Raw genomic sequence first — 16,044 nt, 5'->3', positions numbered from 1 at the left:
GTCTCCGCAACTATTTTGTTTCTCCCGTCAATTATTGTATGCGGAGTTGCGTCGCTACGTGCGCGCACTTTCATACTAGCCCATGGGTGAGAGAGACAAAATAGTTGCGGAGACAAAGTTGCTCGTGCGCGCTACCTTCTTATGTTCACTTGACAATCTAGCCTTTCATGTATGGAACCTTGTATAGAACAGACGTAAGGTAAAAAAAAACAAGAGCCATTTTTATTAATTTTATTATAAATAAAAAAATGGATTACAAGAGTAAGTACCTACAGAATGTTGTAAATAATATTTTTTTCACGTACATACATCAAAAGTTATCTGTAGCAAATATTTGATTGTGACTTGAGCTTCATTGTAGACAATAAATCTGGTTTATTTGTTAAGAAAATAAGTAAATAAACATGAATTGGTGAACGTCCAAAAAAATTTTTATTTTGGTAACGCCAACAAAATGGAGACGATCGTAATATATAGGATTCCAGTTGTCCATTAATTCAGAGATATATGTAATAATTATGTCACAGCCTTAATTAGATGTTTAATTAAGAGCCTAGCCCATTTATTAAACGGCCTTGTTCAGCTAACAACTTAGGTCTTAGATCAATAAGTAATGGATGGAGTACGCTGGCAAATGTTCTAACTAAACTTTCTGCTGATTTTGGTCCGGGGAGGGTTACTCACACTATGAAACACAATCACACATCCACAAAAATAATTTGTGTCACGAAAGTCGTAAAAATTTACGATCTTTTAAGCGACGAGTTTTTAAATTCAACTCTATCACTAAGTTCATAAAGATTAAATTTGTATTTCTTTACAAGATAGTCTCGTAAGGGATGCGGTTCAGTATCGCGTTTTAAATTCAACTTTATCTCTTAGTTCATAAAGATTAAATTTGTATATTTTCTTTCCATGATAGTCTCGTGGGGCCGCATCAATGATCGAGTAAACATGACTCGATTATTTGTCTTGATCATATCGCTAAACGATACATCGACGATTATTAGAAATTGCATTTAAATATGATATTTACGTAAAAAAAAAAAACAAAAAAATACTCACAAATGAAAGGTTATTCCATCTTTTTAAATATTTGATGTGTTTGACTTGTTTCTGCAAGACTTGACAGCACAAAACGGCATTTTTAGCGGAGCACTCGCAGACGTCCTTTCGATGTTTTACGAATACGCAGTGTTTGTAATCGATTACGCAAGTAGTTTTTATGAAAGCATAAGATTTTTCGATTCGAATAATCTTATACCTCGGCGAAAGGGGAAGCGCCTGTGAGTGTTATCCATTACTTAATGATCTAAGGCTAACAATGATATTCAGACATCCAATTTAACAAGGCAAATTACTTGAATCGCACGAAATGAGCTTTCCTACTGGTTTAGGCAAGCTATTTTCCTTCAAATTTACTTAGATCAACTTACTTGTAGATAAAATGAACTGTTTATTATATTTCAGAATCTAAAATAAGGTAACGGGAGACATTAAATAATGTTACTTTTTAAGTATTTATGGCTTTTAAAATTATACTGTACTGTGAAGACAAGCTTTTACTCTAAAACATTTTCACAAAAAGGATACTCATTGTGTATAAGTTCACCTTGCGCAGAGAGAACATCGTCGTTCGTTACAATATTGCCAAGAGGCACAATGGTGCCATCTTGTAAAGTGATGGCGCGCGAGGGGTCTGGTTGAATACAACCGACTCCCCAAACTGACTGGGTGTCATCTGGCAATTTTGTAACATATTCTTTGGTGTGGCATTTCTTCCTGTTGGAAAAAGGATATAGAAAAATTTTAATTAGTATTCATTTGAATGTTACTGAATGTTATTATGGACTAGATGAAATTTTATCGCAGTTCGACTTATCAGATTAACAATTAAGAAGTATGTACTAATATATTATAATTATAAAATATATAATTTGTAAAATAAACTTTAAATCATAACCAAGCAAGATTTCTACGATTGATATAATATTTAGTAACTAAAAGAAATTTAAGTACAGTTCTTGTCTTAAAGTCTTAAGTTGAGGATATTTTCAAGCACATGTGTATAACTTACATATTACCAAGCGCCACTTCGCACAACAGAAGCACCCCACTGGGATGGTCCGCAGTAGCGTGTACGTATTGTGCGGACTTCGTCGCTACGTCCGCGAAGTATATCCCTTTGCCGAACATGTAGCCCGTTGCTGGCACCCCTGGTGGTGCTATGCGGAGACCTTTGCAAGTTTTACGTATTTAAAAACAATATTTATAATGCAGTCTGATACCATAGACTACTGAAAAGGGGTGAACGTTGACTATTATTGATTTCGAGAGATTCTAGATTAGGTTCTTGATACATGATGGATTTTTGTAATACCATCGAGGGATAGCACTCTGAAGTCTTAATGCTATAGATATTAATTGGTACTCAAAAAAAAATAAAAGAAAGAATCTGCATTCAAGTATTTTCAAAATTTTGTATTCCACAGTGTGAATAAAACCGACTATCATCATCATCATCATCATCAATGATATATATAAAAAAATGTGTGCGTGTACTAGTGTACACATGTAAGAAGTGAAACTTCTTTATGACCTTATTTTTCAAATAATAATTTATGTACTTCAACTTTACAGAAATACGTCGAATCACGCGTGGTAGGGATAAGAAAAAGATGGGCGTAACGGAAAAATGTCACGTGTAACGAAAAAATGTTACACTAAATTTTTTTCCAACCTCGATAAAGAAGTTTCACTTCAAAAATATGTTAGATATAAAAAGCGTCAACATTAAAATAACCTTTATGAAGTATAGCAGCAATGTTAGAGAGCCGTGACCCGTGCCATAACAGTTTCCTATTGTGCAATGATTTGTAAGGCTCATAGCGCTGCTTCTCACCTTGCCGTTCCACTAGAAATATCTGAATAACCAGAACTGGATTAATCCATACTAATATTATAAACTAGCTTCCGCCCGCGACTCCGTCCGCGCGGAACAATTAAGAAAAATTAAGATTTTTTTTTCTACGCATTTTTCCGGGATAAAAAGTATCCTATTTTATGCCCAGGATTATAAGGTATAATTATACCAAGTTTCATCGAAATCGAACCGTTAGTTTTCACGTGATGCCTTCACATACAGACAGACAGACAGACAGACAAAAATTTTTTTAATCACATATTTGGGCTTGGTATCGATCCAGTAACACCCCCTGCTATTTATTTTTTCAATATTTTCAATGTACAGAATTGACCCTTCTACAGATTTATTATATGAATAGATGCGAAAGTAACGCTGTCTGTCTGTTTGTTACTCAATCACGCCTTAACTACTGAACCAATTTGCATGAAATTTGGTATAGAGATACATATTTTGATACCCGAGAAAGGACATAGGATAGGTTTTAGCCCGGAAATCCCACGGGAACGGGAACTATGCGGGTTTTTCTTTGACTGCGCGGGCGATGCCGCGGGTGGAAAGCTAGTATGCAATAAATGTTAAATGATTCCAAAATGTACACAAACAATATTAATGAATAATGAATATATTATAGTGCGACGTCACATTAAATAGTTGTAAAGGCTGGGTTCTTCCAATATAAGGTACATGTGACTCTTATAAGTGTAACAACAATTCAAGCGTGATTCTAAGTGGATCTGTAAGGCCAACAAGACAAGTTCAAAAACGTAATACATACGACGGTTACCAAATGACATTAATTTGTTTTTGGATTGCGTGATATGTTTTTTTTTGTTTGTTTCGTAGGCCTTTATGACATCGAAAATATTATTATAATTATATTAATAGTCACATATTACTAAAGAAAGCTAAAATTTTTAGACTCACCTCTTCAATGTGCATCTTAAAGTTATTCAAGTGTCTCTCTGATTGAGTGTTCGTAAAGTATTCCAATATCATATTGAATTCTTTAGAATCTTTGTCCAACGTAACGATTTCTGTGTTCAGTCTATGGTAGTATGTTTCCATTCTATTGACAGACGCGTCCATTTCTAAAAAAGTATAAATAAAAAATAGACCTATGAAAAAAAGATCTTTGAAGTGTGACAAGATTGGAGACCATTACAAGAATTGTCTCCACTTATATACTTAAGCAAAAAATTCTTATAAAACATTACTTCACACAACTTATAAAACATGGATTACCTTCTTCTAATAATCTATACGATAAGTGAGTGTTCTGCAAGTTGAATAGCATCTCAAATTTGGAACTAATTAACTCCATGCTATTCAGAACCACTAAATCTTTTTCTGTTCCCTTATGTGGTATCTTCGTATAGAATCTGCAATCAAAAATTATATTTATTTCAGGCTAGATGGAGTGAGCAGAATATCAGTGAATTTTTAGTAGATTCAATACACAGGCGCAAAAGAAAAAAAAATAGAACTTACTTATTAGAGAGATCTTTAATCCTATTATAGCTGACTTTTCCCTTTTGGACTAGAAGAAATAAATGCAATAAGGTCTCATATCCCGCTCTAATCTGTTCATCATCAAGGACACCTAAAGGCATTTTGCTCGAATCCACCTGAATAAATAGAACTCAAAAATTATAAAACATTTCAAAAATGAAGCACTTACATATATTTAACTACAAAAACCCAACACCCTATCTATACTACCTAATTGGTCACTATAAGTTCCACTAGGAGTAGGAATGCACATAATACTTTGGGATAAAGGCACCCTTAACTATGTGTTTTGGGTATTTACAATAGGATTATTGATCGGGGCATAAAGTATACAAGCGAAATATATAAAAAAATCTACAGGGTTATATATACACAATACACATATTTGTTATACTCAATGTGTAAATATTAAACACCATAAAAATCCCACACTATGTTTATCTAACTACTAGAATGCTTACAAGAGTGTTCGTATTACTTATTGTATTTCCGCAAATTTTGAAAAAAAGGTTTATTGTCTTCACTGCACCTGCAGAAATTTTAATGATTAATTATCAGCAATAACTAGGAAAATAACGAGCATAAATTAACATCTCATATTGTTGTGAATTTTAATTTACATGAAAATATCGGCAATAGTGCTCAATCTCGATCGAGTCACCAACTTAGCATAAAACATTATGTATGCTTCACTACATGTATAAAACAAAGTCGCTTTCTCTGTCCGTATGTCCCTTTGTATGCTTAAATCTTTAAAACAACGCACGGGATTTTGATGCGTTTTTTTTTAAATAGATAGAGTGATTCCAGAGGAAGGTTTTAGTATATAACTAGCTGTTACCCGCAGCTTCGCCTGCGTGAAAAAGATAAATAAACATGATACAAATTTTCATCCCCTATTTTATCCCCTTGGGGGTAGAATTGATCAAAATCCTTTCTTAGGGGACGCCTCCGTCCTAACATCTATCTGCATGCCAAATTTCAGCCCAATCCGTCCAGTGATTTTGGCTATGCGTTGATAGATCACTATATCAGTCACCTTTGAGTTTTATATATTATATAGATTTATTAGGTTTTAGACAAAGCGGGCGAAGCCGCGGGCGGTAAGCTAGTTATGGATAAATCATAATAACGTCAGCCTTCGTATTCTTGAAACTTATACCTGTAAGGTAGGTTAGTAATTAAAGGATCCGTTAGTATTGTAGATATATTAACTCTTTATACTTACATCAATATCTGCTATTGTTTTATTAATGATGTTGATATCGAAGAGCAAAATCATCAGTTTCTGTAATGTAACCGGTAGAGAGCTTTGGCTATCCATGAGTAGTACAGGAATTGTTTTGTTCAGATTAGCCAATTGCACCAAATCGTATTTACCATGTTTCTAAGAAAAAAGAAAAATGTTAAAAATATATTAACTAGCACATGTGCTGCATAATCAACAATAGATAACTATATTTGATAACCTTCTGAAATTGATGCCTTGAACACCACGTGTTCCCTGTCTTCTTAAAAAATTCCTTTTCAAATAATTCCTTAGCTCCGCTTAAGTCATCCTCAAACTCTTTCACAGTTAAGAAAGGTTTGGAACCAGTTTCACCCGTCCTCTTAACAACCCAGTACCTGTTGGAAGGGTATTTCCACAATCTATACTAATATCATAAAGCTAAAGAGTTTGTTTGTTTGTTTGTTTGAACGCGCTAATCTCAGGAACTATTAGTCCGATTTGAAAAATTCTTTCCGTGTTAGATAGCCCATTTATCGAGGAAGGCTATAGGCTATATATCATCACGGTAAGACCAACAGGAGCGGAGTAATGCGTGTGAAAACACGGAGCACAGCTAGTAATTTATAAATTATAAATAAGATTATAATAAATAAATGGAAATTTTGTAAATATGAACGTATGATTAACAAACAGTTGATATTATCAGATATTTAGAAGCTTTTTTTGTTTATATAGCATATTATTTACCGTTTAGAATAATCAGCTTCTAGCAACTGTATGGTACAACTGAGGTTGGCACAAAACTTAGAGTTCAGGTCTGTTCGGTTAAGGGTCGCGGTGAATGGTTCGTCATCTCTGTACACATGCGCCACTTGTTCCAGTCCCTGGATGCACAAAACTGGCACCCCATCTATAAATAAATAGTATAAAGAAAGATGGAATATATACTATAACTATTAAACACATATAGAATTAAAATTTTTCACTTACACACTCATTTTTTTACGTAACATCTCTTACAGACTTACTATAAGTGGCACTAGCTCACATCACTCCTATGATTTTCGTCCCGGTCATTTCAATGTCATATGAAACCTCAGGTTTAAAATAAGAACTGTCCAACGATACCTCATGTTTATACATTTTATTTTAAGACTTCAAACCTCTTTTAGACCATCGCCCAAGTATTAACGTTAAAGTTGTATGTTTATAACGTAACGAATTAAATATCGACGTAATCTTTTATGACTTTATTTTTAAATAAGTATCAATTCAGCTTTAATTAAATTTTAATAAATTTTATTAAAACTGAATTCAAATAATGTTTCATGTTGTGTTCAATAAAATGCAAAGGGTCTTAGAAGTCTTTATTCCCTTGAATCACATACATTTACTTAAGTCTTTTTATATTAATTTATTTGTATCATAGGCATAATAGGTATATCCTTATATTCTATCTTAATTCAATACAGAATGTTCTATTTTTATATATTCGTAGATAATTTAATGTGCACTGGTTCTATTTTAATGCTAATTATATCAATTATGTCAGTGACATGAACACAGTACGTATGGGCTTGTAATTATAATTATTTTTTAATGGAATCCTATTATTTATAATAATTTAATGAACTCCAATTGAATATATCATTTACATGAATCTATGAATAAAATGTCTACCCTTTTTAATTTTATTAACTTACATCAATTGAATACATGAAAGCATAAGAAGATTCAGTAATTTCTTAGAGAAATTATTTCATCGATTTTGATCACTATTTTACCCTAATTTTGTTAAAGTAATAAACTTTTTATATCTACTAGGAAGCAGCACAGGAAAAATGTAACACGTAAGGGTACATTTTAAGAGTAGATCAAGCGAACAGTTCAGGTTTTACCTAATATTCTTAATTATTTATCATTCCAAGTAATTTGTTTCAGAATTTAAAGTCTCGAGACATTCCACCACAAAATTTACGGACGATATACTTTCATTATTCGAAAGATCTGTGTTAGGGTCGTCACTGAGCGTATTAGTAAACGTGTATCTTGGCATAGTAGTGTCTTCTAAAGAAAAATTGCTCTGGGCCGTCGATCCCTGGTTGTATTGCGGCGTCGATGTAACCACATAACCTTCGGACGTATTATTCTTGTTATTCTGCGTCGGCATCATTCCAGGAGCATTGGTCTCCTCGGCGTTCTCGAGTTCGGCTTCCATTATTATCTTCGCTATACAAAATTTGACAGTGGCTTGACGTCGTTTCGACATTTGTTTTAATGTTCTAGAATATCCCAAAAATATAAGATCTGTCTCATCGTGGTCCAAATCGTCTTTCCTATTATTTAATAACCTAATTAGTTTGTCGATTTGCGATTCATTCAGATCGAACGTTCTTTTACAAGAATTATGGTCGGTATGGAGGGATGGCACGGCGGGCTCGTTAACTCTCACGTGAGTGTGCTGTGTCGTGGTTTGTGGATATTGGGCCAACGTGGCCGGCGATTCGCAAGAGAGTTGAGCTGAACCCTGAGGACATTGCGACTGTAGGCCGGCTTCTTCGTATATGGAATCCTCGCTTTCATTGAAACTCTGAACGTTTGAATCGGGCGAAACCAACGTTAGATAAGGCTGCAAGAACGACGCGTCCTGTCCCCAGGGCAGCATCTCGACAGTTTTAGCCGCTTGACCAGTATCAGTTTTAGTACTATCATCAAGGTATTTATTAAAAGAATCTTTAAAAGATTTTCTTTTGTTGTTAGCGGTGTCACCTAAAACAATATTATTAATGTTTTAGGAGCCGTTAATTGTTTTAAATCTAATCAGAAACATAATAATAGAGATCGAAACAAAAATAAAAGTGCTACCTTATAAGATATTCAACTTATAACTAGCTTCTATGGTATACATACTTGATTTAAATAAATAGCTAGTGGAATGATTTTAAACGCAGTTTCCAAGTAGATTTTTTCCCAGATAAATTTATAACATTTTATACTAGTACCTATGCTATGTACAATAATTATCTATGTATTAACTTATATACGTAATCAAATGTGCATTTTCCGAAGAAAATGAACGAGTTGAATGTTTTTGTGTAAATTGATGTTAAAATAATAATATAGAAATAGTCAAACAAATAAATTGAGAAACTTAATACATGCAGCGACGGAACTAAAGAAGTCAAACGATAATACAGGCATCTTTGGATAGGTCTTAAAAATATAGGTTTCAAGATGACAAAACATTAAAATCAATTGTCCCTCGCTCCCCACCCTTGAAGTTGTAGATAGGATTAAAAAGAAAACAATATGGAGCCGTGAGCAGAACCAAACAAAATTTATAAAATAAAAAGAAACATGTTCGTAGTTCTTTCTTGTGTATGTAATTTTATATTTCATGTTACCAGTCTATCTAACTTCTGCAACCAGGCAAATAAATAATACTTTTAAAGCATTTCTTTCTACATTATGAATTAAGTATAAAGTTGTTCCGCAGCGGGAATCGAACCCAGGACCATTCTGTTATTTGTTTATTCTTTATTGTCTTTTTTTATTATTAAGGGCTGATTTTTCAATCCTTGGGTAAAACTTATTCATCGAATAACATATTAAACTACCATTTCAAAAATGTATTCTAATTGTCCGTATATGACAGTTTACAGGTGACATTTTAAAATGTTCGTGTAATACTTTATTTGATAAATTTTAACCAAGGATTGAAAAATCGGCCCTTAAACTAAATTCGTCATCTGTTAATTTTTTCTTCGAATAATAAGTTAAATGATGAGTCATTATTATTAAATACGTAAACTCACCCTTAACTTTGGTGGTTGCAATATCAGTATCGACCGTTTTAGCTGCATACATATTTCCTGACACCTTTACTTGCTTTCCTTCTATGACGTCTTGCGGTACCCGAGATAGAACCTTAAGAACATCAATAAAAAGTTCAAAATACAGGCCACTAAAATATGACAATCCATAAAATTTGTTTGTTAATATAACAGCGTTTTCAAAAATGCGTACTATAGTACTAACACGTTACATACATTCAAAATGCATAACCAATATAAGCAGGATTTCCGGAAGGAAAATAGCTCTTCTTTAAACTTTTTAAAATGATTTCTTTTATATAAATTGATAAATCACAAACTTGTTGTCAAGCTTTATTAAAAAAAAAAAAAAACTTACATCAAAAGCCCAATCCGCGATATTATGTTTCTCAATGAGAGACAGCGCACCAATTAGTTCCATATTAGGAGTAGATTCAATTTCATCCAGATACTTTTCTTCAATTACCTGGGAATTAAAAAAAATATGAACATATATATTATTATATCTAAAATTTATTTTATTTGGTACAAAGCAACTTGTTACATATTTAAAAAAATAGTTTATAATCTTTCATTAATATCGGTTATTTCACTGAACTTATTATGTTTACGGCTGCGGTGCGTTAGCATGGTTGCCGCACCGAGCGTTTAAGCGTTAACGCACCTCTTCGGCACCGCAGCCGTCCGACACGAAACGCATATATTGAAAGCGCCCTTAGTGTATATTATAGTTTGTAGTATAATTGTAGTATTCCATACTAATATTAAAAACGCGAATATCTGTTTCTCGCACTTATTATCTTTATTTTTCAAACACGTTTTCTTCAAAAAACATTCAACTAGTTTGACTACAACGCACAGCTAGACGTAAATATACAAGAATCTCACATGAATGCCGCCAATCTCGATCTTCTCCACCACACTTGAGCCCTTCTTCAGCGCATCCGGTGTGGAAACAACCGCAGCTACGGTTTGCACCAGCTGGCTGGTGACGAGCCCACCGAGCCGTAGTATGCGACGCTTGATCGCCTCCTTCTGCTCCGCTTTCAGACCGTGTATGTAGAACTGCACGTTCTTTAGTGGCGCGTGCACGAGTATAGTTCTTGGCCTGGAATTTGTTTTGATGGTACATTAGTGTTTTAAGCTATTGCATAGCTTCTATCGCGGGCCTTGAGCGCGGGGACCGAATCCAGAAATTGCGTAACGAAAAACCTCACGCTCCCCTCTCCGACGGGCACGGAGGTGTGGCTTGAAGGCATGCTATGCAATAGCTTTAACGCGGCAGTCCCCGAGTGCCACACGTCTTTTTTTAAATATTTATTTATATTTCTTTATGGAAAGCAGCTCTTATACAAAGTAAATAAACACTTTAAAAAATACACAAAAGGCACGCTACACAGCAATCTCTGCCGGGCCTCCTGGTAGGGAAGGGAATGTCAGAAGTTTATGGCATAGCACAAGAGAAAAAAAAAGATAAAATAATCCAAAAAACAATTGTTAGAAAATAAAAAAAGTTTGAATATTAATTTAAACGTAATAAGCATTGCCTACAAAACTGAATAATTGATGTAGGTAGTCAGTTGATAACAAATCGCAATAGTCACAAAGACTGTAAGCGAAATGATGGTAGATGGGTTGAACATTGAATAACCGTCTTAACAATTGTGCATTGGTCACAACCACTAGGAATGCGATTCAAAGTGACGTCACATTTCATAGACAATCGACAATAAGTGTATAGTCTATGATTCAATACCTTAATGAGTTTTGAAAAGTAACGAAAATATAGATCTGTATCTATTAAACTAACTTCTTTGGCTGCTGTGGAGGTATTTCTATCAGTCGTTCATCGTTGAATATTCTTTCTCCTAAGGTTGGCACATAATCCCCAAAGCCTGCATACTTTAGCAATTCCAGCGGAATTTCCATCAATTTCCTGCGAGGTTTCCTAGTTTGATATTTACACGAGCCCCATTCATCGCGATGACCTGTAAATTTTATTTATATCATATTTTATTACTCAGGTAACAATTTTCACTGATAAATAAATATTTACATTTGTGAATTTTTTTAGTTGTTTCAAACAACAAAAGTAATAAAATAAAAAATAATAAATCTCACCTGTACATTCGTAATTCGAAGTTTTAAGCTGTAACTGTCCCAGGCATTCCGGACACCTATGTAATACGCCGAACGTCATACAATCCGCCAGCAAGTTTAATAGCTAGAAAACGAAACCAAAATAAATAAATATATTCTAATATACGAATACGAATGTTAGTATTGACAAAAAGCTAACATCTTATCCACATATTGACGCAATCTTATCCAAAGTCTCCAAAATAATAGGTTTTATAATACTAATTTTAAAATAATATTATATTTATGTTTATGTCGCAAAACAATATCTATACTTCTATACTAATATTATAAAGAGGAAAGGTTTTTAATTATGTATATATGTTTGGTTTTCACGCATAAACTACTGGACCGATTTTGATGAAATTTGGCACAGACAATCTTTAGACCCTGAGAAAGAACATAGGCTACCTTTTATTGCGAAATATGTACCACGGGCGAAGCCGGGGCGGACCGCTAGTTGTTGAATATTTTGATGACGTGCACAGGAATAAAGAACAAGATAACCAAGCTTTTTGTTCTAATTTAGTACCTAAATAAACTCTCATAACAGCAAAATCCTAGTCACTTGGTGCAGGTATAATTATATGCATGATCAAGCTGTTTTAATATTAATTAATACTTTGTATTAACTTCATAACTTCATGTTAACGCTTGTGTGTAAGCTTCATACATCTTTTGCTGGCTGAAGTTGGATAGAACTTTCACAAGAAGAAAACAAACATTACAAATAAATGTTCTTCCTTTGTTTTATGGAAAATGTTTAAAGAATACAAAGTCAGACATTAGCTAGTCATGCAAACATTTAGGTAAATATTTTATGTTCTAAGTTCTAACCCTCTTACATTATATTCCAATTTACTTGACAAGGTTGCCCCGGCCCAGCTTCGTCAATAACTCAAATAACCTTAACATTTCCACAAAACCAACAATAATGTCAGAACCAATAATTAAGAGATGACGATAATAAATTTGTTAAACTTTGGTATTCAAAATGGGAGCAGTTAAAAATAATTTCAATCAATAAATGTTCAAATGGCAGACTAAAGATAACCAACACGTCTGGATATTATCCATACTAATATTATAAATGCGAAAGTAACTCTGTCTGTCTGTCTGTTACTCAATCGCGCCTAAACTACTGAACCAATTTTCATGAAATTTGGTATGGAGATATTTTGATACCCGAGAAAGGACATGCTATTTTTTATCCCGGGAAAATGACACAATCCCGGAAATCCAACGGGAACGGGAAATATGCGGGTTTTTCTTGGACTGCGCGGGCGAAGCCGCGCGCGGAAACCTAGTATTGTATAAATATTACGACTTTATGTTAAACATAGAAAATATTAGTCTGGGCTTGGCAAGTTGCTTATTAATCTATACTAATATTATAAATCTGAAGAGTTTGTTTGTTTGTTTGAACATGCTAATCGGACCAGTAGTTTCTGAGAACTACTGGTCCGATTTGAAAAATTCTTTCGGTGATAGATAGCTCCTTTATCGAGGAGGGCTATAGGCTATATATCAATACGCTAAGATCAACAGGAGCGTAGCCACGCGGGTGAAACCGCGAAGCGCAGCTAGTTTATGATAACAAAGAAATTACCTCTTCAGTTCCTTTCAAAAATTTCGTATCATTCCTTTGACATAAATTTTCCAATTCATTTTTAGATAATGCACGTAAAGCTCTCTTATGTTTGTGAAAGGTTTCATTTTGCAGTGTTATTTCCTCGTCGTTGCCGCGCCGCAGAGTGTTCTGCTCGGGCACAATCTTATGCTTCATGGTTGGTTTTTGTACATGTGGTCTAGGAAAGAAAAATTTCCAATAAATTAAATGTGTTAAACTCGACTACCAACTTCCAATAATATAATGTACATATCGCCGTCACCTGGTTGAATCTGCTATTTGATAGAATGACTATCGCGTTCTTTGAAGATATTATCAATGCTAAAGTTTGTGAGGATGGATGTATGTTTGTTACTCATTTACGAAAAAATTATTGGACAGATTTGGATGAAACTATCGAAATAATTGATTTTATCCGCGGTTTCATTCGCCGGGTGAAACAGCGCGACGCAGTTCGTTTCTAACATAATAGAATGTTTGTTACAACTTTACCTAAAACTTAAAATGAAATATATTTACCTTATGTAATCTTTGACATTTTCCTTATCTGCTTCAGACAACAATTCAAATCCTGGCATATATTCCCCTCCCACAGAAAATTTGAAGTCGCTTCTTATATTTGAAAAGCATGACAAATGATGGAATTTAGGTGTTTCGCCATACCTCACTGAATATTCTACTTTGGCAATCCTCAGGTCATCCTAAAAGTAACAATCAGTACTTTATAAATAATTCAATATAGAAAGTTGTTATCCATAAACAGTCATGCATAAAATCACACAAACTATGTAAATACCTTAATTATTCTTAAGCCGCATATCCTACAAGAAGCAGTAGATATTTTACTTTTTTCTATAGAAAACTCTGATAGAATAGCTTTCTCTCTATCATCGAGCACAATTTTTCGTTCATCATTTTCACAATTACTATTTTGCTCATTAGGATCAACTGCAAAGTTACAAAATATTAATTATGTGCATTACAGATGTTTATAGCATATAACAAATTACAATAAAAAGCATTCAATATACTACAGGATCAATGAGATTAAGCTTAGTAAAAAAATAAACAGAAACAATACCTAAGTTCTCTTTAATTCTTATCTGATCTTGAGGCTGAAGAGTGTTAAAATTCTCAAATTCACTAAAGTGTGCAAAGCGTTTGCCGTTTTTGAAAAAACATCTTTCATGATTCCAACGTGGCTGAAAAAACCCTTTTGTCTGAAACAGATAAAGTTTTCTGGCCATTACATTTAAAATATATATAACACCATTAACTCTCAAGTTCATATTAAGAATAATTAGGATGTAAATACATGAAGACATTTAGACATGTTAAAATTTTGATAATGGGTGTCGAGTTAACTTACGAAGTAGGTATATAACTTATGAAATTGAATGTACTAGACGAATCTGTCACTTAAAATATAGGTCAATTAAAAAGGAAATATTAAAAATCAATCAGTCTTCACCTCTACTTTACCAATAATAAAGATAGATTAAGCTGAAATTCGTGAGGTGTAATGAAATAGACGGTACTACTTCGCCCGTGTTTTTGTTTGATCACCCAAATATACTTGCAGTAAGCAGTTATTTATTTTTGATTAACATTACCTTAAAGACATAGGCAATCCTTAATTCATTGCTGAGAATCTTTTTTTTGCACGATTTACATTCTGACCGACTACTCTTGGCGTAGTCAATTTGGTATTTAAACATTAGATAGGTATTATATAAAAAACAACTGTACACAATACTTTTTAAACGCGAATAGGTTTTTTCGAACCAAGTATAATCCGATTAGAAAAATTAGAACGTTATATTATTTTTATAATTTTATTTTATCTACCTACTACAAAATTAGCTTTAGCGCCAATTTTGCCAAAACATTTCTTGACAATTTGACACCCATGTTTGAACCACAGATTATGTATTAGCACAGACTAATAATAATATACTACGTATACAAGTATTAGTTACTACCGTAGAGGGAGAATGAACTGAATGAAGTTCATTCTAACTGAATGAAGTTCATTCTCCCTCTACGGTTACTACCAAGAAGCTTATATCTTAAACACTGGAGATTTCGGTATGAACATTTGACGTGTAACAAGAAAATTGTTGTGTTTTATCACTTTCACACCTAACTTGGTATTGCCACTGTTAATACGAAGTTTTCCCAAGGCTACTATGTATGCTGTAATATTCTGTGCAAAAGGTTAGTTTTTGTACATGAGTTTGTTGATAAATTGCCAACAACGTCATTCAGAAGCATTGTTGGATGAGACAATTATTATTTATGCTAAATAAAATAAGTATCTGAACCAATTATTAAAAAGCGATACTCCCTAATTATGGGTAGTTACCATAATAAAATTGTAGCAACTCTCACTTTGACAATATGGCATAAGTGTCAAAAAAATTGCGTCGCTTCGAAAATTTAAGTTAATATTGTTGCGTATTTAATAAATATTTTCCGAATATAAATAATGTATTGCATTGTGAAAAATTGCAGAAGTGTTTGGACACCAAATTCTGGCTTAGAATTTCACAGGCAAGTGTATATTTACGTTATTTACAATATTCCTCAATGCTCCTGCATTTACCTGTTTAGAATCATTTCAATGGCAAAAATTGTAAAATTTTGCATCATTTTAGAAAGCAGTGATATTAAATTTGTTATTTTCCTAATATTTTATCATTTTTCAACAAGTTTTCAATAAACAAAATTAACAATAAAGGTAACCATGATGACGAGTTTTTATGGATAGTGAAGA

General features: G+C 33.4%; 1 protein-coding gene across 2 annotated transcripts; it reads right to left on the bottom strand.

Annotated features, from left to right (window-relative positions):
* Positions 1-217: 217 nt before the first annotated feature.
* Positions 218-15,164, bottom strand: LOC123692552 (poly [ADP-ribose] polymerase-like). 2 transcript variants are annotated; one of them, XM_045637310.1, is made up of 20 exons: positions 14,882-15,163; positions 14,350-14,488; positions 14,065-14,216; positions 13,788-13,969; positions 13,248-13,446; positions 11,621-11,723; positions 11,310-11,487; positions 10,388-10,607; positions 9,858-9,965; positions 9,482-9,593; positions 6,414-6,576; positions 5,905-6,061; positions 5,664-5,822; positions 4,415-4,551; positions 4,169-4,305; positions 3,851-4,014; positions 2,804-2,924; positions 2,078-2,237; positions 1,594-1,782; positions 218-370 (listed from the first exon to the last, which is right to left on the bottom strand). In XM_045637310.1, the coding sequence occupies exons 1-20, from the start codon at positions 14,984-14,986 to the stop codon at positions 298-300; spliced, it is 2,958 nt and encodes a 985-aa protein (XP_045493266.1). In that variant the 5' UTR covers positions 14,987-15,163; the 3' UTR covers positions 218-297. The 2 variants fall into 2 exon arrangements, with proteins under 2 accessions (XP_045493266.1, XP_045493267.1); XM_045637311.1 differs by lacking the exons at positions 218-370; positions 1,594-1,782; positions 2,804-2,924 and having other exon boundaries at positions 2,096-2,237; positions 14,882-15,164.
* Positions 15,165-16,044: the final 880 nt, after the last annotated feature.

The sequence above is a fragment of the Colias croceus genome, chromosome 6 (genome assembly GCF_905220415.1).
Source record: "Colias croceus chromosome 6, ilColCroc2.1".
NCBI classification, from domain to species: Eukaryota; Metazoa; Arthropoda; class Insecta; order Lepidoptera; family Pieridae; genus Colias; species Colias croceus.
Note: the sequence above shows the minus strand (reverse complement) of the source record. Positions and strands in the feature narration are given on the sequence as shown.

What these genes read in the sequence shown, in the direction of transcription:
- LOC123692552 (XM_045637310.1), bottom strand. Translation starts at nt 14,986, where the DNA reads ATGTTTAAATACCAAATTGACTACGCCAAGAGTAGTCGGTCAGAATGT. An exon ending in TCGAGATTGGCGGCATTCAT is followed by an intron (nt 9,966 to 10,387) that starts GTGAGATTCTTG and finishes TTTAATTCCCAG; the next exon opens with GTAATTGAAGAAAAGTATCT. An exon ending in TCGCGGATTGGGCTTTTGAT is followed by an intron (nt 9,594 to 9,857) that starts GTAAGTTTTTTT and finishes GATGTTCTTAAG; the next exon opens with GTTCTATCTCGGGTACCGCA.